Source organism: Ochlerotatus camptorhynchus, unplaced genomic scaffold (assembly GCF_037179485.1).
Source record: "Ochlerotatus camptorhynchus isolate MF236.1 unplaced genomic scaffold, CSIRO-AGI_Acam_v1.1 ptg000261l, whole genome shotgun sequence".
Taxonomy (NCBI): Eukaryota; Metazoa; Arthropoda; class Insecta; order Diptera; family Culicidae; genus Ochlerotatus; species Ochlerotatus camptorhynchus.
The window spans coordinates 2,075,430-2,102,913 of NW_027040751.1; the positions used below are offsets into that span (position 1 = coordinate 2,075,430).

The 27,484-nt window shown below is 42.0% G+C and overlaps 1 protein-coding gene across 1 annotated transcript in view; it reads right to left on the bottom strand.

Moving 5' to 3' along the window:
• Positions 1–707: 707 nt before the first annotated feature.
• Positions 708–27,484, bottom strand: part of LOC135705193 (uncharacterized) — a 52,542-nt gene continuing 25,765 nt past the window's right edge. The window contains exon 2 of the mRNA XM_065226798.1: positions 708–2,132. Within this exon, the coding sequence (XP_065082870.1) occupies positions 1,072–2,132 (1,061 nt within the window). The 3' untranslated portion in view covers positions 708–1,071. The remainder of the gene's footprint in view (positions 2,133–27,484) is intronic.

The following is a 27,484-nucleotide window of genomic DNA, read 5'->3' on the forward strand; positions in this document are numbered from 1 at the left end:
ATCGGATGGGTGGGAATATAAGCCAACCATTTTAGCAGGGTGCTTCCAATTCCACTCTCTGCACACCAACGAGTCAATTTTATCTTACTCAAAAACCAGGCTACCTATCTATGTGTAATACAAATGAATCCAACGGACAGAATACCGTAAGCTGGAGTTAGACTTTGTTACATGTAGTTTTAATATTTTTTTTTTTATAAATTTTAACTGATTTCTAACTATGATAATGTTTGTCCTAACAATAATGACAATTATAGCACACTTTGATCGATGTTCGTTTTCTTTTTGTAACATAAAAAAATAATGCATCGAAGGGTCGGTGGGTGACGGTTTCGATTTGGGTTCGTGAAAGTTGTGTCCATTTGCTTTGAAGGTTTTCTAACTCAGTACTGATTTTCAAACGATTTCAATGTTCAACTGTTTGCTATTTAATCATTTCAAAACATCTGATCGTTTGCATGATGATAGCTAACACAGCAGCGTTTCGTAATCTATGGGCCACGTTCCACCATGGGCTGTCATTAGATAATTTGAGGGAGTTAAGGCACAGAGAGTAGCCCTATTTCGGCATATGGGACCCATTTCCGTCATACGCGTCAAAGCAATGAAGACAAAAAAAAGCTTCATCCAACACTCTTGCAACAAATTCGAATGTCATATACAAAATTAAATGAGGATGTCAATTGTCTGCCTGGGTGAAGGCATATTCGAAGCCATACTTAGCAAACCTATGACTTTATGTTTATGCGACAATGAGGAAAACCTTCCAAAACAATGCAGGTAGATTAAGTTTCACTCTCAACCGGAACTGAGACAGCGCAAAGCTTGGACATCACTTTCACAGCGCCAAATCACCCGAAACCCTCCCGTTAACCACTCGTCCAAACCCTCCCTCCCAATCGACCTAACACCCCTCCTGATTCACGCATCACCTCATAATCATCCCTCGACCTCTATTCCCGTTCCTAACACTTACCCGCGAAGGTCGAAATCTCGCAATACGCTACGCTCACACACACACAAACATCGATTTAAAACTGTACACCACTCAAGCCAGCCGGTAGCACCTCTTCATCTCCTCGGCTTTCCGAACGTCCCGGACGATCCGGCCATCACTTCGGATCGCCTTCGCTGCAGCGTAGATTCATCGGTTAGCTCCAATCCGGCCACCATCTGGGCGATCTCCCGCTCCTTCTTCATGTCGGGCGGGTTGAACTGTAGACTAGCTAGCGAGCCGTGACTTCGGCTGCGGTGCTCCTGCCGGATCGAGTAGCTGAAAGCACGTTCGTTGAGGTGTCCTTTGCGGCGGTAGATCCCGGTGCCACCGGGGGACTCCGCACCGGAGTTGCCGGATTCGTCCAGTCCGGCGGCAGCTGACTGGGCCAGCTTTCGGTTACTCATCGAGAGCGGCCGGGGTTCCATGACCGAGCCGGGACCCGGTGGCGGTGGGTAGGCGAACATCGGAGGAACCACCGGAACGCCAATCGGGATTCCACCGTTCATTTTGCTCTTGTCTTTCTTTTTCTTGCTGCTTCGCGGGTGCTGCAGTGTAGCGTACTGCGGGGGTACCATCATTGGCATTGGATGCATTCCCGGGTGAAGCTGGATCTGATGAGGGTGATGCATCATCGGTGGCATGCCTGTTCCGTTGTGGCTTCGATGACCTATGGTGTGGAACTGACGGCCACCTAGAGGGGGAGGGGGTGGTGGTCCCATCGTGTACATCATCATGCCAGGATGACCTCCGTGGCCGCCAGCTGGTGGTGGCCCGGGTCGACCTAGTGGATTCATGTGCATTGGACGGGGTCTTATAAGCGTACCGGAAAGACTTTGACTTCCTACCTGTAGCTGATGTTTGGATTGCTTCTTCGCTTCTTTCTTCAACTTTTTCAGCTCTTCCTTCGGTGGTGGTGGCACCGGCACCGGAGCGCTAATCTGTCGTGCTCGAGCCGGCCGCCCTAGGGTCGATCCGGTGCCGCCGGAGTAAATGTCGTAATGGCCACTGTCGCCCACACCGATGCCGTCGAGCTGATCCGTCGAACCGCTCCACACTTTGTGATTCTCGTCGCCGTTGTACAGCGAGCTCCCATCGCCATCGTCCACGACGTCGAGGTCGGCGCTGCTTGCATAGACTGTAAATTAGAGAGGTAAGAGAGAAAAAACCACAAATTAGCTTCAACCCAATTAGGTATGGCGCGCGGGAGGCGAGATGCAGGACCGGAACTGTGCTGCTCCACGAGGCAGATCCTACACTCGCACCGCATCGCCGCATATTGTTGGTTGTTTGTGCATTATTGAGTTTCACCGATCAGCAGCAGCCAATCGTAAACAAACATCGGTCGGACAAGGCTACCGAAGAACACTGATGATTAATCATCAGCTCTTCCGTTTGGGGGGGGGGGGGGGGGAGGGAGGGTATGCAAAGGAGAGGTTGGAGGCAACATTTGAATAATCACACATTGTTGTGTACGCAGCTTCTCAGCAGCCAAACGGAAAGGAGGCTACTTAACGATCGCTGACTGGGGTGTTGTTGGCCCAGATTTCGTCGGAGGCGTTGGCGAATCGTTTTTGGTGAACAAAGCTTGTGAACAACAGAATGCCCCTGAGTTTTTTTCGGTCTGTCGGTTAAAGGCAATTTTCGGGGGCTGATGATTGTCGAAGGTTCATCACTTGTAGAGGCGACAAGTCTCTCGTGGGATCGTTCTCTTGAATAGATCGCTGCTGATGAATTGGGACAGGTAGAAAATGTGTCATGACTGAATTGGCGTTAAATGTTAGCTGGCCATTTTAAAACATACCATTGGTGGTATTTTTTTGAGAAAATTGTTGAGCGCTATACTTGGATGTTTTGGAACACCGCTGCAATCCCAACCCTCTAACCCAATATGTCAGTGATTCCTCGGGGAAGTGCAGAGGTATTCATAATACATTCCCACCCATTCCTTTCTTGAACTGTGTTCGGGTGCGGCCGACACTGGTATTGCCTAGTTTGAGATCACCAGTTTTTACACATTGAGGATTATTGCTAGTCCCAAGCATCGTCTATTGGTTCTCTGTGTTAAAGTTGATCTGGCAATAATAGAGTAGCAACTGTGGCGATCAATCATAATCATGCTCAAGCAAGGAAGTCGGAACACTTACTATGTAACTGTGCAGCTCTTTTCAAAAGAAGAGCAAAATTCTTTGACAAGGATCTATTACAGCCCTTTGAAGTATGGTTTTCTTCTCCCATGAAGGTAGTTCGTTTTATACGGCATACGACCTTTGCGGGAAGTGTACCTGAAATCAGGGGCTGAAGGCTACTTCTTATAGAAGCTTTTCACTCTGATTAGGTAAACCGTAAGAAGAAGGTATATGCTACAATAGATAAAATAAGTGGTCACAGTAGCTACGAGCCCAACAAAAGAAAGTAAATTTAATGTACAGAATCCCAAATTTGAGGAAATATTCAAGATTCTTAGATGATACATTCTAGATAAAAAACTTAAAATTTTTAATATAACACAATTTAATAAAAATAGGTATTGATGGATATTGCATAACGTAACTCTCCTACCGACTCGTTCCAATGATTCACACCTATGTCCAACCACCTTCTAATCAGAACGGTACATTTTTAACCACTAGCAATTAAAACCTAATAGCCATTGCCTGAAAACCGCTTATCTTTAAATCAACCAAATTAAAGCTTTCGATGTTTTTCATCAACTAAATTAAATGACTACCGCTTTTCAGCATCTTAAAAATTAACCATCCACTGCTAATATAGAATTTGCTGGTACTCCAACCCAACAAGGGGCCCCATAATGTGCTGTAATTTCCGCTAATTGCCAACTCGGAACCATCGCCGGACTGAAACCCGCTAAGCTAAAAGCGCTTGCCCGCAACTAGACACAACTGGGCGCGTAAATTCATCCACCGCGACACATCTTTTTAATCACACGGTTTAATCATCTACCTTTAGTTGGACCGGCGACCACGGTGGTGACCTTGATTTTCGAGTTGGTTTTGTTGTTTTGCCACTCGTATGGATCATCCTGACGCATCACTCATTGCGCTGTGACCGTGAGCCGTAGTGTGAACGTCGTTACATATGTATGCACCACTTTACCGACGTTTTTTAGGCTTTGCCGAACATTCCGGGTTGTTATTCGGATCGGACAAGCGAGCAGATTGAAACTGCGAAAACCAAGAGTTCCGGTTCGGTAAATGCGAAGGTGAAAATTCAAACCCGGGTAGCCAAATTCATATCGGACCGTCCGAGATAATGACCGAGAAGACTCAGGCTGGGTGTAGCAAATTGGAGGTCAACCATAAAATATCAAGGAAATGGCTTATTGGGAGAGAAACAAAGGAAATTTCAGAATTTTTCTGATGATTATCTTTGTCGTTTTTGTTGAATTTACGTTTTGAGCAAATCATAATGAACATGTCATCGAATTCAAAATAATAAATATCGATTCTGCAAAAAATATGTCCATTCCCTAATTATTCATTAAATTTCTTCTTGAGTAATTTGACATAAAGAAAACACATATTTTAGTGAAGGTAGTTATTTTGAGATTCTTTAAAACTTAAATAAGGTTTCTAAACGGCTGAACAAGGCGTACTGGTTTAGCATTAGAATTTAGCATGACAAAAGTCTTTGTTTTCTTATTGTATGTTATTGGCGTATTGGCGTATTTCAGTGATATCTAGGAGAAAAATCAAATACCTATATAAATAATTTCGACGTGAACGAATCGATCATATATTTGGTGCAATAGATTAGTTCAAATGACTATTTACATCCTGTCGATATCAAAGCAGAGAGCAGCAGAGGTTTCAATTTACTTCGGGCACTTTCTTCACAGATCACTCAATCTTCAGTTTAGTTCAGTTCATTTATTAAATTTTGCCGGTGCCGGTGGTGTAGTGGTAAGCGTGACTGGGAAGTAAAGTGAACTAGAATCGCACTACCATTCATACTGGCGACAACGCTCTGATAAGACAACGAAACCTTACCCCCAAGCTCCTCCCCTGATCCTATCCTTCGACAATGTACCTCTCTAACCTCGAGTAAGTCACGATTATTCGGCCCAACTCCTACTAGACATAGAATTAAGTGGATTTTGTTACAAACAAAGAACAATGAACTATCGGCTCCGTAAAGCTAACGCGATGGAGCCTGAAAAATAAACGAACTAGATAAAAAAAAACCAATACCAATAAGTTTAGGAAAATTTTTGAAATTGCCATTAAAATGAACATAGAATTCAACATTAAAGGCTGACTAAAAGTAAATTGGTACGCCCCTCGCGCACCGCTAACACGCCTCTAGTGTTGGCAATCGAAAATCTTTGACGGTTGTTTGCTTACACTTCTATAGAGAACAACTGGTGCGCGTTTGATCAAAGTAGTCGATCGCGTTCAGAAATAACGTCAAATGGAACTCGACAGAAGACAAAAATATTTTGCACAAACACCTTCAAAATCCAGAGTGGTCCGGTTCCAAGCTGGCTAAAGTGCTGAAGATGCCGAAAACAACAGTTTGTCGAGTGCTCAAAACTTACAAGGACACCCTGATTGTGGAAAAGAATCAGTGGAGCGACGAAAAAACTGGAACCAGGGATCGTCAGCAAGGTGTTGAGATGCGTTAAAGCCAACCCCGGTCTTTCAATCCGAGATGTGGCCAGAAGGTACAACACCAACTTTTAAACGATGCGAAACATCCTTGTCAGGGAAGGATACAAGTCGTATAAAGCCAGTCAACATCCGAACCGGCACATGAAGCAGAATTCCGTGGCCACAAATCGTGAAAGGTTCTTGTACGACCGTGTTTTGACGAAACACAAGGGCTGCACTTTTCTCGATGACGAAACATACGTCAAACTCGATTTTGAGCAACCTCCTGTTCAAAAAGTTTTACATCGCGACTGGACGTGGGGATGTGCTGGGAAGATTCAAGTTCGTGTTTGCCGACAAGTTCGCAAAGAAGGCCATTGTTTGGCAAGCGATTTGCAGTTGTGGTCTGAAAATGGAACGATTCGTCACATCCTTGACGATGACATCACAAGTTTACATCGAAGAATGCCTGAAAAAGCGTGTCTTGCCGTTCATCCGCAAGCATAGGGGCAAAGTCATCTTTTGGCTCGATTTGGCCAGCTTCCACTGATGCACGGTGGTTCTGGAGTGGTATGCTGCCAACAAGATCGATTTTGTCTCCAAGCTAATGAATCCTCCGAATTGCCCGGAATTTCGACCAATCGAAAAATACTGAGTAATTTCAAAGCAGTGACTTCGATGAAGCGGCTGGGCAGTTAAGGACATCCAAAAAATGCGGTAAAAATGGAAGAAATGTACTGATTCCGTGTCCATTTCCACTGTGCGGGCGCAATCAAAAGGAAGAGAGAGATTTCGTCAGGTCTTTTTGTGCGTATCAATTTACTTTTAGTCAGCCTTTAGAGTTTAAAATGTTGTTTTATTTGTTTTCTAAATCCAAAATTCTACTCTTGCTTCATATATTAATGGGCTATGCTTATTTATGCTTTTGCTTTAATATGAGCTAGCACTTGAATCTTCAATAGTTTGCTGTGAGCTCTAGACCATAATTTATTGATTTTCACTGATTTATTTCATTTGGTGCTGAAGTGCACCAAATTATGCTAAATACTTGTGAAATGCCTAGTAATGAGCTGGGTAGCAAAAACACAATAAACCCCCAATTTGCCCGTATTTCAATGTTGCGTGCGTTCTCTTGTGAAATCGTCACCTTCCTCGATTGTCATGTGTTTCACAACCGAGGCGAGGACTGACGAGCGATCTAATTACCCAATAGGCCCGTATTGTCCAGACAGGTGTCGTTATTATTGACCACTCGGTTGTTGCAATGGCGAGGAAATTCAAATTTGTACACCCCAACCCAACAACAGTGCAACACCGTCAACAGGCGCATGACTTACAAAGGCACGTGTCCCTCGGTGTTGTTTCTACATCGAAAGCAAATTGGAAACCCCTTAATGGTGCATTACAATCAACTCTACATTGAAGTACTAAGTGGTGCCGTTGCTGGCCGTTGGTAGTAAGGTGAAGTAATGAAGCGTGTAAAGTTTTACCGAGTAGAAAACCATAAAGTTGGCTTTCCGAAATGGTTCGTGGGGGGACAGACAATGAAAAATCAATCACATTGAGTGCGGTCGCTTGACTGGGGGGAGGTGAAGCTGGTCAAGCCTATCGAAGGGTTCCATTTCGGGGTCTAGACTTGCGCACGCTAATGGAAGGGCTCGGTAGGAATGACGACCGGGTGGATGGCTCAACATAACGGCTTTTCTATTGGCGCTGCTGGCCGGAAATCGAAAGTTGAACGTGGGTGAAAATCGGATTCAGGGCGATGAACTGCATGTCGTGCGGGGTTTATTTAAACTTGAGTGGACTTCCAATGAACTTTGACAAAAAGTGCTGGGAACCGTTCCCGGAAGTTCAATGAGTTTAATTTAACACCTTTATGGTGAACCCAATACGGTAGTGATCCACAGCCGGAATCGTTAGCCAACTGAAGCGGATCAATCGATCAGCCTCGTTGAGATGATTAATAGTTTGAACGCGATGGCTCGGCTACGATCATCCGGTAAGAGGCCAGACGGTAGTAAAAAGTGTACTCAACTGTGTTTTATAGACTAGCTGAATACCACATCACTATCACACAGCTAGAAACTATGGGAAACTGTGTTACGCGGTTCGCGCGCTAATGCACTCGGGAGGGCTAAAATCTATTATTATGGTCATGGTTTATGCGGTACCGATGAACACCGCGACGACGACGACGATGCCGGTCGAGGTCGATTAATGAAACTTTGCGAGAATTCACAGTCCTTGGAGCTGTGAGAGTTGCCGATAAAACAATATATTTTGACACCGACGTCAGCGGTTGGTGGGTCGTAAATCGGAGCAACTCCCATCGTCCCGCCGCTGAAGATTACCATCGCTGTAGTAACTATTGCATTGTGGAAGGGTGGCGCTACTTCCCGTTACAATCTTTCGACTCTACGGAGGGAGCTTGGAGGGTCGTGTGTACAACATGGTGATTAATTTCCTCAATGGTACTTGAGAGATCTCCAGTTCATCTTGGCGCAAACAGAGAGAAAGAAATCCGACAACAAAAACGTAGAAGGTGAGAAAAGCACCGGGTGGCATACATTCATTCATTCAAGGCAAAAGTATACCGTGAGAGTGTTCGTCTGCGTGGCACCACGAAAGTTCACTTTGAATGCGTAGCAACCTTAGTCCGAAACCTGCTTCCCCATTTTTCCACATCCCAGCTCAATCTGGTATCTATGCAAAAAGATCGCAGCCTCGAACAATTCCACTTTATTGGTTTTAAATTGAGCCTTACGAGTGAAGTATGTGCTGTGCGTTGTACGGACGAACGAAGCGGAATTGGATTCGTGGAGAAGCGCAGCCCCGGACGGCCAAGATGACAGTCAATTGATGTGATTGGAATTGCTAATTCAAAATTGATTGATTGGCGATTTTTTTTTTTTTTGTGGAGTCGTGTTTAGTGCATACGAAGTCGTTTTCCTCTTTTGCAATGGCATTCATTTGTATCTGTTGCGGAAAGTCGATGGCCGCAGCGTTGCTGGCTTTCTGTACACCAAAGTTAATAGTCGCGTTAGCTTTTTATGTAGTTTGGAGAAGGAAGTCATGATAAAATAGAAAAAACGAAGAAGACGAAAGTTCAAATGTCGAAGATTAAAGGGGATTATTTTGATTTTCAGTTTAGACTAAAGCAGGTAATGTAAAAGATTTTTGCCTTTCTCTTACATCTTGGTGTACCGAAAGTGAACAAATACATTGTGGTGAAAAGCCCGGAAGGTCAAGTAACATATACTACTTGACTCAGTTCGATGAGATCGGAATATGTCTGTATGTATGTGTGTGAGTTACTCACTCACTTTCTTTCAGCGATGGCTAAACCGATTCGAATGGAATAAGTTCCTGTTTGTGTACTTCTAGCTACCGTAGAACCTTATCAAAGATTTATTCCGTTCGGACGTTTGGTTCCGGACACATGACTTAAAATGTGAAATTTTGCAATAAACCAGAAATACTTACTAGCTTTGCTCAGCAATGGCTGAACGGATTTGTGTTTAAAGGTTCCATTTTATTTATACCTGCCTCTGATATAACCCTATTGAGTGTCATCCAGATCCGACATTTGATTCTGGAGATATGACCACAAACAATGATTAATATACCTACCAGTAACAAATGATATTCTCATATAACATTTATTTCTATTTATTTATTTTCTAATTATTTATTTCGTCAACCAACGTAGACTAGTACATATTGGAATACAGCTTTGTTAATGGCCCATATTTTGCATAATTTGTGCGATGATGTTTTATGGAAAATAAATTTCGATTTCGGAGTTGCCGAGTAGGTGCATGGAAATTTAATTTTGATAAAAGTACTGTGGTGTCAATGCGCTGCGAAACGATATCGTTTACAAATGAAACCATTGCATATTCACGGCGCTCTTTTAATGTTTGTACGTTTATACGTTTACGTGAAGTCAACGATTTACATAGTTGAAGATGCTAATTTCAAATAACAGACTGTAGTGGTAATTTTTATACGAAAGATGGAGTAGATGAAATCATAGAGTTGATAGTTCCGTTAGAGTACGGCAGTGTGAAGATTGTATATAGATATTAGAATAGCGAACTAGGACAACTTTTAAGGAAGGTACAAATCGGTTTTTTCATCTCTCTTTACCAAACTCCCCCTTTGGAGAGGGATGGTGAGGGGTGTCCCCCCCCCCCGCCACCACTGGCAAAAAGAGATGAAAACCGACCCGTTCAAGTACCAACTGTGTGTTTGAAACAGTTCTACCGATTTTTACCGCACTTCAATTGTTATTTGAAGGAAGGCATCCAGTCGTAGGTTTGGAAATTGCAACTATTGTTGCTCGTTTTTCTAATATCTATATACAATCTTCACACTGCCGTACTCTAACGGAACTATCAACTCTATGCTTTCATCTACTCCATCTATCGTATAAAAATTACCACTACAGTCTGTTATTTGAAATTAGGATATATAGTGTTTTAATTGTGTCTGGGTCCTGAAAGTTATAGCAAAAGCGCTTGATAAAGCCTAGCATGTAATTTGCTCTGTGAATAATTGTGTTGTAATGGTCTATGAAAGTTAGTTTAGAGTCTAAAATAATTCCTAAATCCCTAACTCTCTCACATTTTTCTACATTTTGATTTCCTAGTGCAATTGAAATATTTTAAGTTTTTATTTTCCTGCCAAATGATATTAAGTTGCATTTTTTTACATTCAATTCTAGTAAAGTTTTTTTGCACCACATGTAGAATATGTGTATTTCATTCCGGAATATCTTGATGTCTTCTTCATTTCTTATTTCCAAAAAGAGCTTCATGTCGTCGGCATAAATAAGCAATTTAAGTGATGGCGATACTCGCTGTGCCGTTAGTCGAAGGACTTACTTCGCTGGCCCTTGACCAGCACCGAAAACTACAACTCGCGAAAATCAGCTTCCAAACACATATGGTAGAGAACTACTTCGTCCTAATCACCCATTTTGGGCCTATCGAGCAGAAAACTTCAAATAAATCCATGATTTCAGAGTTAACAAGTCAATTATACGTTTGGTACGATACTTTAGTTAATAAGCTACGGAACGAAGTCTATGAGAACGCGTGATATGAAGATTTGCACCCATTATTCCCAAAAACAAAAGAAGCGCTCCGACCGAATCAATTTTTATCATCATCCGATAGGCCGAAGTGAATTCATTTGCGTTTGAATGGTGTTTCAATGCGTTAGGCCGAGTTTAGAATCCGTAGGCCGAGTTTGGCGTCAAGAAGCAGTGTTAGAATTTTGACAATATCTCAACGATTGGTTTCTCTTTATCAATTTTTTTGGTACACACGGAAAGGTAAATAAATTTGGAAGCCCTCAGTCATAATAACATTCCGTTTGGTGCTAAACTGCACTAGATTAAGAAAGACTAAGTGCGGGTTGTGCTTAATAGGCCGGAAATGGGGTAGTTAACCCTATAATCCTCTAAGTCCTGTTTTGCGGAGGAACTTAGCAGTTTTCACACTGTAATGAAAACGATCACCACACGCCGAAAGTTAAAGTTGATCGTTGTTCTCAACACTTAGACCAAAATTGGAGTCATCGAACGACCATAGGAAAAAAACTGACGTAGACACGGTGTGCTGCTGCTTACTTCAGCTTGTATTTTGATACTGCTTCGGTATCTCATGTTGTTGGTTTTATGGCTATTTACAAGAATTCGAGTGATGGCCATCGGCTACCTATCGGTCATGCTCAATTCTCTCGCTCTTTGGCTGGTTAACAATTTAGACAAGTCAATTAAACAATCTGTGTCATTTGAAACGGGTCGTTTGGGTCAAGAGATTTGAATTTAAATGATCTGAATTCAAATGATCTTAATATCTATGTACAAATATGAGAAACTCCAACATTAAGTTTTTTGAGAATGAAAAAAAATTCGTTGACGTATAGAATAAAAAGAAGAGGCCCCAAATAAGAGCCTTGGGGGACGCCTGAAGTGACTTGAATTGGACTCGATTTATTTCCGTTGAATTTAATTATTTGTTGGGCTACAAAATGGTGAGTGACAATCTGGAAGGAGCGATATACCTAGCTCCGGTCCTCACAAGTTCCTACCTCACGCCTCCGCGAGTCATATGATCACAAAAGACTGCCAGCTGAAACATGGACACAGCTGGTTGGCGTAGCCTGGGCAATGTTGTCAATCCGACAATAGCAGAGTGAGGAGGTGCGACGCGAACACTGGCGCGGTAACCATAGCACGGTGATAGAGGAAATGCTTCGCCAACCCGAGCGTCTGTTCACCATGGAGGTGCGGCTCAAACAGCGTCTGACTGGCATCCAGCGGCTGAATAAGAAATGCTCTTCCCCGGAAGCTACACCTAAGATGGCAGCCCCATCACGGCGGATAGGAGACCTTAGGCCAACCACCTACTGTCTCTGAAACCTTTACAATTTTTACAGAAACCAACAGAGAAAGACATCGAACTGATATAACGGCAACGACTTTTAGCGCAAAACAACGGACACGAATTGGATCATGGAATGTATTGACGTTAGCCCAGCAGGATAAACTGGCACAACTCGCCAACGAGGCGCGACGCATGAAGCTAGAAATCCTGGGACTGAGTGAAGTTCGTTGGCCAAACTTTGGAGAACACAAACTGCCATCGGGACAGGTGCTACTATACTCTGGTATTCGAGGTGAAAACGCTCCCCGCCATCGTGGAGTTGGTCTCCTACTTAGCGTCCAGGCAAGTGCTGCGCTCATCAAGTGGGAGCCTGTTAATGAGAGGATAATCGTTGCCAGATTTAGAACACGGGTTCGTAACCTTACCATAATCCAATGTTATGCGCCAACCGATGCTGCCGAGCTACAGGACAAGGAGAATTTTTACAGTCAACTGAATGCCGTCGTGGATAAGGATCCAAAGCGTGACATCAAAATCTACACTGGCGACTTCAATGCGAAGATTGGCTCCGACAACACGGACTATGAGCGTGTCATGGGACGCCATGGTCTCGGCGAAATGAGCGAGAACGGTGAGCTGTTTGCAGAATTTTGTGGCAATAACGACATGGTGATCAGGGGCTCGCTCTTCCCCATCGGCCAGTGCACAAAGTCACGTGGGTTTCCCGTGATGGACATACCGAAAAGCAGATCGACCACATCTGCATCAGCCGAAAATGGAGACGGAGCCTTCTTGATGTCCGGAATAAACGCAGCGCCGACATCGCGTCTGACCATCACCTTCTAATCGGTGAAATCCGCCTACGCATGGCGCGGATCCAGCGACGGGAGGAGAGACTCGGGCGGCGGTTCAACACACGCCGACTTGAAGATCCAGTGGTAAAAAGGTCTTTTGTTGAAGAATTTGAGACACGAGCTGCGGACGTTCAGGAAGGTGGCAGCGTAGAAGAACAATGGATGGCCATCAAGAATGCCTTTATTGAAACAAGCGAGAACAACTTGGGTGAGCTGCGCACCCAGAGGAAAGAGTGGATCACAGATGAAACCTGGCGGAAGATTGAGGAGCGTAGAGAAGCAAAAGCCGCGATAGAGCGGGCGAGAACCAGAGGAGCCAAGAACGAAGCCCGTCAACGGTACTCGGCTCTAGAGAAGGAAGTCAAGCGCTCTTGCAGACGGGACAAGCGAGCGTGGGTGAACTCTCTGGCCGACGAAGGGGAGAAAGCCGCAAACACTGGCGATATACGCCTCCTCTACGATATCTCACGACGCCTGAGTGGAGCAAGGATGATCCCGAGGATGCCAGTGAAGGACACGACTGGACAATTGCTTACCGACCCCACTGACCAGCTGAAGCGCTGGTTTGAGCACTTCGAACAACTTCTTCAAGTTTCGACGGCCAACCAGCCATCAACATCTCGGCATGATCCGCCTGAAATCCAACAAGGCTCCAGGGGTCGATCGCATATCAGCAGAGATGCTCAAAGCTGACCCCATGCTATCCGCACAAATGTTGCTTTAACTATTCTGTAATATATGGAACACCGCGACTTTTCCGGCCGACTGGATGCAGGGCATCTTAGTGAAGGTCCCAAAGAAGGGGGATCTGACTGTGTGCGACAATTGGCGAGGCATCATGTTACTGTGTATTGTTCTCAAAGTTCTGTGCAAAGTTATCCTGAATCGGATACAGGAGAAGATCGATGCGACTCTCCGACGGCAGCAGGCAGGATTCCGTGCCGGAAGATCTTGTGTGTACCATATTGTCAGGCTCCGCATCATCCTGGAGCAGGTCAATGAATTCCAAGAGTCCCTTTATCTGGTATTCATTGACTACGAAAAAGCTTTCGACCGTCTCAATCACGAGAATCTGTGGGGCGCCCTAAGACGCAAGGGAGTTCCGGATAAAATCGTCAACCTCATCGAAGCGCAGTATGAGGCTTTCACGTGCAGAGTTCTGCATAACGGAGCCTTGTCCGACCCTATCCGGGTAGGCGCTGGTGTGAGACAAGGATGTATACTATCACCGCTACTGTTTCTCATCGTAATCGACGAGATCATGGTAGGTGCAATTGACCGTGTACCGAACCGTGGGCTGCTTTGGCAGCCTATCACCATGGAGCATCTCAACGACTTCGATTTGGCTGATGATGTTGCTCTACTAGCACAACGGCGCTCTGATATGCAGAGTAAGCTAAATGACCTAGCCGAACGCTCCTCTACGGCGGGTCTCACCATCAACGTCAACAAGACCAAATCGTTGGATATCAACACGGGCAACCCTTCCAACTTTACGGTAGCGGGGCAAGCAGTGGAGAAGGTCGAAAGTTTCCAATATCTTGGCAGCCAAATAGCGTTGGACGGCGGGACCAAGAGCGACATAGGTGCACGAATCAAGAAGGCTAGGGCTGCCTTTGCGAGTTTACGAAACGTATGGAGATCCAACCAGATAAGTCAACGCACCAAAATCCGAATGTTCAACTCGAACGTGAAATCTGTGTTGTTATACGCCAGCGAGACGTGGTGTGTATCAGCGGAGAACACTCAAAAGCTGCAGGTCTTGATCATCCGATGCTTGCGGTATATAATTCGTGCCTGGTGGCCTCACAACTGGATCTCGAATGCCGAGCTCCATCGTCGATGTCATCAGAAGCCGATAGCAACAGACATTCGAGAGCGAAAGTGGAGGTGGGTCGGCCACACACTTCGACGGGGCGGAAACGAAATCTGCAAGCAAGCGCTGGATTGGAATCCGGCAGGACATCGCAGCAGAGGCAGACCAGGGGCTCATGGCGGCGGAGCCTCAATAAGGAAATTAAACAAGTCGATAGGAATCTGACCTGGGCCCAGGTCAAGGCAAAAGCGAGCAGCCGCCCAGGATGGAAGTCTTTCACGTTGGCCCTTTGCACCGCTGGTGGTGCACAGGACCCTTAAGTAAGTAAAGTAAGGTTAGTTACATATGATTCAAGCCATTTTATGAGCCCTGACTCAATTCCAATTTTTTGCAATTTAAAAAGTAGCATTGGTATTACTATGCGGTCAATTGCCTTGCTAAAGTCTGTATAGAGGGCTTCTACGTGGTTTCCATTATCAATTGAAATTCTTTCAATGCAATTGCATTCAATGAATAGTCTATAAATTCAAGTTAATTTGTCGAGGTAAAGCGACTCTTGAAAAAGCCATGTTGCATGTCAGTAATTCTATTTTTGATTTGGAGAAATAATTTTTCGTTGTGAGTTCCATTGCTAGATATTTAATAAATACTGGAGGAATTCCGTCAGGTCCAGGACCTTTTGAGGCGTCTAAATTTTTGAAAGCCTGCAAAATATCCTGCACTTGAAGTTGATTGAGGCCGATGTCCCTTGAAAATTCTGGAAAAAAATGCAAAATAATCGCGGTCGCGATCTTCTTCAGAAAATGTCGTATAAATTTCTTAAAAAAAAATTTGCAAATAGATTGCAGTTTTTTTCCAAGCTTATCGAGTATTTTCGTGGAGATGCATTATTGAAGGAAAATTGTCAGATTTTAATTTGGTTTTTACGTAATTAAAGAAGTTCTTTGAACAGGACTTTATTTCATGTTCTGTTTTTGCATTATATTCTTCAAATGCAGTACTGATAGCTAAATTCAGTTGATCGCATATATCCAAATAAATTAATAAATTAATACTACTATTGTGTTTTTTATAAATTTTATGTGCTTTTTGCTTCCGATTTTCCAAGTTTTTTATTAGTTTGTTATACCAGACTGGATTTTATGTGTTACTGTTGCGTCTTTTTTTCTTCAAGGAATTTCTTCCGAAATTATTTCTGTTAAAATTTTGTAGAACACGTCTATACCAATTTCGACATTTTCTACATTCCACACTTTTCGACATTGTGTCAATTGGCACACTGTTTAATATAAATTTTATTTTTTCGTAGTCTGCTAATTTGTATTCAAAGACTTCTTCGTATTCGCAGTCGTTGGGTCTTTGGTTGTCATCCACAAATAAAGAATATTCAATTGCTGTGTGAAACGCTTCATTTTTCCACAGTGGATTTAATGATTCGGTCACACAGAAATCTTCATAAATATTCGTTAGTAAAAAGTTCAAATAGCAATTTTGTTGGTTTTTGATGTGGTTAATTTGGTTCAGGCCTAAATTAGCAGTTTTTTTCAAAAACGAACTGCAATGTTTCATTATCCCCAACGACTTGGAGTAAGATACATTCATTTTCAGAGTCCAGAATGAAGTCAGCATGGCGTTGATTAAAGTCTCCATTGATGTGAACTTGAACCTCAGGAGGAAGCTCAGATAGAATTTGTTCAGCACTTTGGAAGAAGGTTTCATAAGTACTTTTATGAGCATGGTCTGGTGGAAAATACACTGAGGCGAACACGTGCGTTTCACCGGCTATGTGTGATTTCACCCAAATATGCTCAAATTCTGTAAATTTTGGTGTAAAGATGAGTTCTGAGTTAAAATTGGCCGAAAGAGCTATAAGGACTCCACCGCCTGACTTCTTCTGAGTTGCATGAAAATTTCTATGGTCTCTGAATACATTAAAGGTATTTCCAAAGATTTCTTCACTTTTCACGCTTTCGTCCCAGCTTGTTTCAGTTGCCAGAATGACCGTTCTGTCGTGATAGTTGAGTAATGCTGAGCTATTAGGGTGTTAAACACGGATGAGGCTGGCGAGCTGTATATTGTTTGGAACGAGGGTGACGCGCTTGGCATAGATGGCCCACAGCGACTCACGAAGGGGGATCCCGATCAGTAGCGGTGAGGCTTCTTCCTCCTTCTGCGATGCATTTCAGCGCTGAGCAAATCTGTTCCACTGAGATTCTTGCGGAGGGATAGCACAAAGGGAGGAATCAAGGTTGAGTACGCATTGCTCAACCTGAACTTCGAGCGGACTTTGGATGTTGAAACCAAGCAAGTGCGATTTGGCAATATGCTCACCAATCACATTTGCTTTCTCCTGAGGGGTGATTATGAGCCGATCGTCATCATATTCACCTTTGAGTTACATTACCGCGTTCATACCCTTTTCCTGGCTGGCCAAGCTTTCGAACTTGCCAGATGATACCAAGGTGTACTGTGGACACGAGTATGTGTTGAACAAACTTCGGTTCGGAAATACTGTCGGGGACCAGACCTGTGCTTTATTTCATTTTAAAGGTTTCATTCTAAAGGCTTCAATATTCTAAAGGTTTCAACATAATCAGCACCGAGTGTTACGTTTTGCCTGTGAGCAGCGACCATTAAGGCCCAAACGCAGTGTGGACGGAAGCGAAACGGAAACGGAAAATTTGACAGTTGACATAAATACAATCAGTCTGGGCTCTCATGGAACGTCCCTGCAAACGATCTTCCTAGCATTGATGTTCTTCGCTCGAACATGCCCGCATCCTGCTGTGCTCTCCTTGATGGTTTCAACCTGCATGGCTTAACGCAAATCAACTCGATACTCAATAGCAACTCTCGGCTGCTTGATCTCGTTCTAGTGAACGAAGCTGCAGGACTGGAATGTTCTATCCTAGAAGCCCCAGAGCCTTTGATTGGCATCGACACCAATCATCCTGCGTTGGAAGTTTCCATCGACCTATCTGTTCCTGTTCTCTACGATAACCCCCCTGTTGATGTACATGAGCTCGACTTTCGTAGAGCAGATTTCGTCGCGCTGAGTCACTCGCTTGCCCAGGCAGATTGGGCAGTTCCTTGACACGTGTTCATCTATTGATGAAGCCGTCAACTACTTCGCTGAGGTCGTTGGCCGGGCAATAACTGATTCTGTCCCATTGAGGAGACCCTCTCCAAAGCCCGCATGCTCGACTACGGAATATGAAGCGTCTGAGATCGAAGGCCCTCCATAAATACTGTCGTACTCGTAACCCATTCACCAAACGATTATTTTCAACAGTGAGCAACGAATATCGCACATATAACCGCATTCTTTACAAGAGCTACACAAGGCGTGTGCAGGCTAATTTACGGCTTAATCCAAAGCAGTTCTGGTCATTCGTGAATACCAAGCGAAACGACGAGGGGCTACCAGTCTAAATTCACCTGGGTGATAGAATCACCAGCAATTCCATTGAGAAATGTAATCTTCTGGCAGAACATTTCAAAAGCATTTTCAATGACACTACGGCTTCGTGGTCCCAAGTTGCTGAAGCGGCGAGGGACACTCCCAGTGATGCTTTCAATTTTTCGATTACCTCGGTTACAGTAGACCTCGTCGAATCCGCCATCAAGAAGCTGGAATTTTCTAATGCTGCTGGCCCTGACGGGATCCCCTCAAGCATCCTGAAGCGATGCTGTTCAGAGCTTACAACACCGCTTTCGAAGCTGATCAATATTTCATTACAGCAGGGGGAGATCCCTACGCGTTGGAAATCGTCATTCATGATCCCGATCTTCAAGAAAGGAGACAAGAGAAACGTCGAAAATTACCGAGGGATCACATTCCAAGTAACATTGCAAGCTTTATGGAGGTTTTAAAGCATGCTACAAGTCTAAATGATGGTCTACAGAACCCTTATAAAACCGAAATTGTTACTTGGGATCACTCAGTGCCTGCTCTAAAGTTTTCGAAATCATCATCAACGACGCATTATTCTCTAGCTGCAGAAATTACATTTCTCCTGACCAACACGGTTTTTATCCCAAGAGATCAGTTTCAACAAATCTAGCTCCGTTTATTTCTTTATGTCTTCAGAGTATGGAATCTGGAGCGCAGGTGGACGTTGTATATACAGATCTTAAGGCTGCATTCGACCTGGTTGACCACTCCATACTGCTAGCTCAACTTGAAAAACTCGGTGTATCCTCGGATTTAACTCGTTGGTTCAAGTCCTATCTGACCAATCGGGAACTTTGTGTTAGAATCGGATCAGAGCAATCGGACTATTTTACAAACAGCTCCGGTGTTCCTCAAGGTAGCAACATGGGACCATTGCTATTCTCGATTTTTGTGAATGAGGTCGGACTGATCCTCCCAACTGGTTGACGATCGTTCTACGTGGATGATGTGAAGATCTATGTGATTGTTCGTAGCTTCGCCGATTGCTTGCGGCTTCAGCACCTAATTGATACTTTCGAAGAGTGGTGCTCAAGAAACTATCTCACGTTGAATGTACAAAAATGTAATATTATCTCATTTCATCGCAAGCTGAAACCAGTGGCATTCAACTATACGATAAATCATCAACTTCTGCAACGTGTGGACAATGTTCGTGACCTAGGAATCGTCACCTTCCTTGGAATGACCATGTGAACCTTCCGCCGTACGAAGATCGTTGTCAACTCCTGGGTCTTGAAACACTAGAACATAGGCGGACGATTAGTCAGGCCGTGTTCGCAGCGAAAGTACTTATTGGTGATATCGACTCTCCAGGAATCTTGGCTGAATTCGAAATCTACGCACCCGAACGAGTTCTTCGGTTGAGGAGTTTCCTGCATCATGGACCTCGTGCTGCGAACTACAGCTTGCACGACCCAATACGGTTCATGTCTGGGCGTTTCAAACAGTTTTACGAGTTTTTCGACTTTAACTGTGCAGCGGAAACCTTTCGTCACCGTATTCAAGGCAGACTCCTGAGAAGGTGAGTAGTTGTCCATTTAATGTACATGTGAAGGATTGTGCTACCTGTTTATTTTTTGTTTCCGGTTCGACTGCATCACGAGGACTTCTACCTGATTCACGGAGAACTCTATGCCATAGGAGGATAACTTTTTTTATACTATAGACTTGATTAAGATTGTATGACATTCCCCCGAAAGCCATTCCCCAAATGCTATTCGCCAGAATGTAATATTTCCCAGAAAGCCATTCCCCAGAACGGACTATTCCCAATAAAACCATTCCCCAGAAAACCATTCCCCAGAAAAGTATGCCATGTATTAGATTGACTATTTTTGTTTATTATAGTCACTCCTGGAATCTTTTTTCGTGTATATAAAAAGAATAGAAAAACCTCTTAATGGATCAAGGCGTTTTCCTTTCTTTGAAAATATAAGAAAAGGAAATAATTAATTCTTTGGATAAACGATAAAGATGGGAATATTCCCTTCTTTTAATATATGAAAGAGAACATGATTAATTCGTTAAATATATGATAAAGAAGGGAATATTCCCTTCTTCGAAGATATAAGAAAAGGAAATAATTAATTCTTTGGATAAACGATAAAGAAGGGAATATTCCTTTCTTTGGATATATAAAACAGAAAATAATAAATTCTTTGGATGTATGATAAAGAAGGGAATATTCCCTTCTTTGAAAATATAATAAAAGGAAATAATTAATTCTTTGGATATACGATAAAGAAGGGAATATACCCTTCTTTGAATATATAAAAGAAAACATCATTTATTCGCTAAATATATGATAAAGGAGGGAATATCCCCTTCTTTGAAAATATAAGAAAAAGAAATAATTAATTCTTTGGATAAACGATAAAGAAAGGAATATTCCCTTCTTTGAATGTATAAAAGAAAAAAATAATTAATTCTTTGGATGTATGATAAAGAAGGGACTATTCCCTTCTTTTAATGTTTAAGGAAAATATATAATCAATAGGTCGTATGAATAAAAGCGTTAACTTTACTTTCCCCGTAAGAAAAGCACGGGAAAGTAAAGTAAACTCTTTTTATTCATACGGCCCATTAGCTTTTTGCAAAGGTTTCGGGGAAATAACGAGTGGAATAATTTAATAAATTTGTAAACGGTAGTTCAACCGGTAGTTGCACCGATTTTTTAATCCATCGTGAGAAATTCTTCAACTCAGGTTGAACAATCCTTCGATAAGGTTTAACAGTTTCCGACTGGTTGAATTGGATTGCATAATAGACCTTTTGACTTATTAAATGATGAACGAAGTGCTCGAAAACTTGAAGGTTGTCATTTTATAAAGAGCTAAAAAATGGTTTGGAATTGATAAATACATAGTTCCATAAAAGTAAACATAGTGTATTAAAGGGTGATACGGTCAAAATTTGGTCAATATCAACTTGACGTATTTCTTTCAATTTTGCATTTAAAAAACCTGAACACCCCTCATTTTGAAGGTGTGTGTGTGTAGAATGTTGCTCCTATTTTGATTTTGGACTTCACTCTTCAGTTGTCAAAATGCCGTCCAAGCAAGAAGAGCAGCGTATCAAAATTTTGCTCGCGCATCGCGAAAATCCGAGCTACTCGCACGCAAAGTTGGCAAAATCGCTAAAAGTTGCCAAATCAACCGTTACAAATGTAATTAAAGTGTTTGGGGAACGTTTGTCGACAGCCAGGAAGTCTGGATCGGGGGGAAATCGAAAACCGGAAGCCGCTGAGACGACAAAGAGAGTTGCCGGTAGTTTCAAGCGAAACCCTAACCTCTCTCTCCGAGATGCCGCAAATAAGCTGGGTGTATCGTCTACAACCGTGCATCGAGCCAAAAAACGAGCCGGACTATCGACTTACAAGAAGGTAGTGACTCCAAATCGCGATGATAAACAAAATACGACGGCCAAAGCGCGATCCCGGAGGCTGTACACGACGATGCTGACGAAGTTTGACTGCGTGGTAATGGACGACGAAACCTACGTCAAAGCCGACTACAAGCAGCTTCCGGGACAGGAGTGTTATACGGCAAAAGGAAGGGGCAAGGTAGCAGATGTGTTGATGGCTTGAAAAGCAGCATTTTCATAGCTTCTGGGACTGTCAACCAAGAAATTTACGTGAAAGAGTGTTTGAATAAACGTCTGCTGCCTTTCCTGAAGAAACACGCTTGTTCCGTACTGTTTTGGCCGGATTTGGCATCTTGCCATTACGGTAAAAAGGCCATGGAGTGGTACGCCGCCAACAACGTGCAGGTGGTTCCCAAGGACAAGAACCCTCCTAACACGCCAGAGCTCCGCCCAATTGAGAAATACTGGGCTATTGTCAAGCGGAACCTAAAGAAGACCAAAAAACTGCTAAGGGCGAGCAGCAGTTCAAGGCAAACTGGCTTTCTGCGGCGAAGAAGGTGGACAAGGTGGCTGTACAAAATCTGATGGCAGGGGTCAAGCGTAAGGTCCGGCAATTCGGATTTGGAAAAGCGGAAGCCTAACTGAATATTTTTCCTGAATTTTATACTAATTGAACTTGAAAAAGAAATTTAATTTGATTTTTTAAATAAACGATTTCACCGATTTACACGCGTTTTCCCTTGACCAAATTTTGACCGTATCACCCTTTATCAATAGTAAAAAAAAGAAAACTGAAAATTACTAATTTCATCATCTTTTCTGGGGAATGGTACATTCTGGGGATTTTTTTTCTGGGAAATGGTGCATTCTGGGGAATAGCATTCTGGGAAATGGCATTCTGGGGAATGGCTTTCAGGGGAATATCATACAATCTTAATCAAGTTTAATGTTCGTTGTAATTGTATTGTATTATTGTGATTCATGTATTTCAAAAAGATATGGGGTTTTTACGCCTTTTCTAGGCTTTTCCCCATCGGGCTTCATTTAGACACGTTAAGTCCGATGAAGAAAAACAAATTAAATAAATTAAATTAAATTAATAAATTGAATAACATCAAGATGCCTAACCGAAGTCGATGTTGTTCTAACTAGTTTTCAATCCGACGCGTCGCGACGGTATAAATAGCGGGACCTTTCAATCAGAATCGATTGCTTGCGATGAAGTCAATAATGAAAACTGTATCAAATCCGAATACTTCATCATTTCTCAATAGTGATGGAGTAATACGACATGCGCTAAACTAAGGACACGGGATATACTACAATAGATCAAAATACTGGTTGCAGTGGTTTGATGTCCCGAAAAGAGCGGCGCCGGTAGTGTAGTGGTAAGCGTGATTACCTCTCATCCCAAAAGGGTCTGTCTTCAATCCCAGTAGGCGCCGGCAGGATTTTCTGAAGCATAAAATCTTGGATCACGCCGAGAGAAGTAAAGCCATTGGTTCCCGGTCGATGAGTTGATGCGTCGATATGTAGGGTTCAGGTGTGGTAACGGCCTCCCTGGTGTCGGTAGCATTGGTACTCAGTACGGAAAAAAAATCAGTACTCTCCAAAGTGTATCCAAACATTTCTAAAGTGATTCAGTAGTTTTCGAAGCGTTTCCGAACATATCTGAAATGATTCAGTTTTTTGAGTGTTTTCGACTTTTAAAGAAGTTTCTTAAGCGATTCATTAGTTTTCAAAGTGATTTTGAACATTTCAGAAGTCATTCAGTACTTTTTGAAGTGGTTCCGAACATTTTTGAAGTGATTCAGATCTATTAAAAGTAATTCCGATCATTTCTGAAGTGATTCCATTTTTTTTAAAGTAAGTAAGAACATTCCAAAATGATTTTGAAGTTTTCCTTAGTCAATCAGTCAATATCTGGAATAATTCAGTTCTTTTTTGAGTTTTTTTTTTTGTATTTTTTAAAGTCATTCAGTACAGGACAGTGATTCAGAACATTTCCGACGTGCTTTCGAATATTTCTGAAGAGATTCATATCGTTTAAAAGTAATTCAGATTTTTTAGGAAGTGATTCAGTACTGTTCGAAGTGATTCCGATCGTTTCTAAAGCAATTCATTAGTTTCCGAAGTGATTAAGAACATTTCCTATGTGACTTTGATCATTTTTGAAGTTATTAAGTTATTCTAGAAGTTGTTCCGATTTTTTATTAAGTCATTCAGTACTTTCAAAAATGATTCTGATCGTTTCTAAAGTGATTTTTGTATTAAGAGCTTTGTGGAGTGTGTTAATTTATTTTCTTTTAATTGCGTTATAGTTAGTTATCTTTTGACAGATACCCGTATTTCGTCTACTACTTGCAGAATTCATCAGTACCAAGTACTCAACAGCACTTGGCATACTTGGCACTGATGAGGCCTGGAAGTAGTGGACGAAATACGCGTATCTGTCAAAGGATAACGAATTATAACGGAATTAAAAGAAAATAAATCAACACACGCAAAAAATAATCTTATTAAAGGGATTCCGTTAAGAGGTTCAATAAAATTAAAATATTGATTTTTGTAGTTTCCGAAGTGATTATGAACATTTCAGAATTGATGGAGTACTTTTCAAAGTGATTCTGAAAATTTGCGAAGTGATTCATTCCATTATAAACCGTTCCAAAATTAAGTAAAACATAAGCATCATTTTGGATGCTAGGTCTATGGCATGGAAAAATATAATAGCTTAAGTTCATTGGTTAAGCCTACTGCACGTCTTTTTATGTTTGACATGCAAACACACAGATGCATGTGTTTACTCATCTATGCTTTGAGCTGTTCCTTATCCCTGATTGTCGATGTTTCAATTTTCAGTTTAACTGCAAAAAGCAGATTCTTTACATCCATGAATGAAATTCTGTGCAAATCGTACATTGCAATACTACTCAACCGATTAAATGGCCAATATGTATCAGAGTTGATACCATATTTATCCATTTTTATTACTGTAAAGTTACGTAAAACACGAAAATATCATAAATCTTCTTCAATCAACATATTATTATCATTCAAACGACCGAGTGAGCCGTATTCTCGTGACGCAGTTACTTCACAATCATTGACAGCAGATCATTTAGCACTTCCATGTAGTCGCTGCTAAATAGTCGCTAATTTGTTTCACACTAACGAACAATGCGCCCGCTTGATTGCAAACGTGAAGCAACAATGGCTCACAAAAAGCTCCATTTCAAATAAAGTACCCTGACAAAACCATAACCATAAATCTTGCATCAACTGATGACACACGAAGCTAAAAAATTAGCAAACTATTTAACCTTGGCAGAAGGATCGACCGACCCCAGATGATTATAAAGTCTGCTCATAAATCTTTCAAGAGAAGTCTTCCTTCTTCTCTGCTATGCATATCTAATTCTGGCAAAAAAAAATAATAACAAAGGCAACAGTGTGCAGCGGTGCAAGAACATGACCCCTGCTGGTGGACGGAAATAAATCCAATTTGGGCATAAAAATTCCCCCCTGTGTTCCAAAATCTCGGCATGAAAATTGGCACCTTTCGAACGTGCACGGAATATTTGCAGTAATTCCTCCAGCAAAGAATCGAAGGTTAACTCGTTCCGGCACTGCTGCACTGTCATACCACTGTCATCAGCACCACCACCACCACCACCAGCACCGATGCGGTTGCAATTTTTCAATGTCATCTCAACGGCTCCCAGCAGCGCTTGTTTGAGACGAGTGTATGGGTGAGTGGTGTGATGGCGATCGGTGCTGCACAAAGTAAGGTACGGTGGTTTAATGAGAACTGGTTTCAGGATTTAAGGTGAATGGTTAGGTGGAGTCATTCCGAATGGAATTGTTCTGATCCAGCGTGACGGTTTGATAGTCTAGACTACTATGTTTGAGTTCCATGGAAAAATTAGGGTTATTGATTTGACATTGGGCAGTTCTGGACATAAGTATACATGCTTTGACAATGCTGAAAAAAAAACACGACCATGCATACAATTTGGATATATTAATGAACTATGATCAATTCAAGGATCATACAACGCGATTGTAAAGCAGGGTCGAATTTTTATCTTTTATTCTTATTGGACCACTTATGCATTAATTAATTTTAACATGACAATTGTAGTGATTTACCAGTAAATTCTATCAGGAGAAATCTTTCACAACTCATCTGCATCAGATGCAAGGGAAACATTGGATCACCCCAGCAGGCTTGGGTTCAATCCCAGTCGGCGCCGCCGGGATGTTCTGAGGCAAAAGGAATGGAAGTAAAGCCTTTGGTCCCCGGTTCATGAGATGATGGGTCGATAGGATCTGGTATGGGAGCTGCCTCCCTGACGTCGGTAGCATTGGTGCTCAGCACGGAAAACAAGATGGGCGGAAAACAAACCAAGGAAAAATAAGGGAAACATTGGTGAAATGCTATTTGAAAAATAGATTTTCATGTAAAGCACGACAGGAGCTGTCAATTAAACAAAGGGTCCAAATTAGGGCACAATAGGTAAGTGTCTCCTTTAGTTTAACAAAACACATTGCATTTAAGCCTGATTTCAGATTGATATGAAATACCATGCTGGAGGTGGCTGGCTTCGATTCCAGGTCCGGTCTAGAAATTTTTCGGGTTGGAAAATTTCCCGATTTCCCTGGGCGTAGAGTGTGATTGTAATTGCCACAAAATTATTATTTATTTATCGTCAATCAGTGTAGACCGTTTTACAATTGTTGTCTTAAGTGCTATTTTTACAATTTTGTCTTTGTTTATATTTTTATAATATGTCTTAAGAACAAGTTAAAACATTACTTCTAGTTGACGTTATGCGAGGAATTAAAATATTGCTTTAATTTGGTTTTTGTCATTGTGAAGTCAATGTTATCGCAGTGCTTATTATATGTATCCATCATTTGGTTCAAGGGTCCAAATTTGGCATAATTCGTACGATGACGATTTGTAGCAAATATATTTCTATTTCGTAAATGCCTAGATGGTGTATATAAATTTAAGGATGACAATAGTTCTATTGAATCAATTCGATGTGATACGATATCGTTTACGAAAGAAATCATAGCAAATTCACGACGCTCTTTTAATGTTTGGATATTTATGAGCATACACCGAGCTGTGTAAGATGGCAGAGGAAATACAGTCCAACCTAACTTATAATGATCGGTGAAAGTAAGTTTTGCGTCCAAAATAACACCTAGATCCCTGACTCTATCACACTTTTCTACGATCTGTTTTCCTAAAGTGGTTGTTATATCGGGTAGGATTTGTTTTCTACTAATGGTAATGGAGTTACATTTTTTTATATTTAATAGTAGCAGGCTTTTTTGACACCAAGTATGGAATATCTGAATTTCCTCTTTGAATGTGATGATGTCTTTGGCATCTTTTATTTCAAAAAAAAAGTTTAATGTCGTCAGCATATATTAAAACTTTCAATTTCTTAATAATGAAAGATATGTCATTGACGAAGAGAATAAATAAAAGTGGTCCTAAATGGGAGCCTTGAGGAACTCCTGAAGTGACATCAACGGGATTTGATATCTTTCCTTTGTATTTTACTATTTGATGGCCATCAGTTAAATATGATTCAAGCCACTAGAGGAGTGCGTAATGAATTCCCATTTTTTGAAGTTAAAAAGAAGCATGGGTATATCAATTCGATCAAACGCTTTGCTGAAATCTGTATACAACACTTCTACATGGTTTCCGTTATCCATTGCATTCAAGGAATAATTAATTAATTCGAGCAAATTCGTAGTTGTTGAACGGCCTTTAAAGAAGCCATGTTGCATAGTAGTTATTCTGTTTTTAATTTGAAGAAAGAGTTTTTCATTTACAATCGCCTCGAAAAGTTTCGGAATGCAAGAGATAATAGCTATACCACGATAATTACGTATGTCGGATTTTTTACCCAATTTAAAGATAGGCACTAAAAACGAGTTTTTCCATATTTTAGGGAAGTTTCCGGATTCC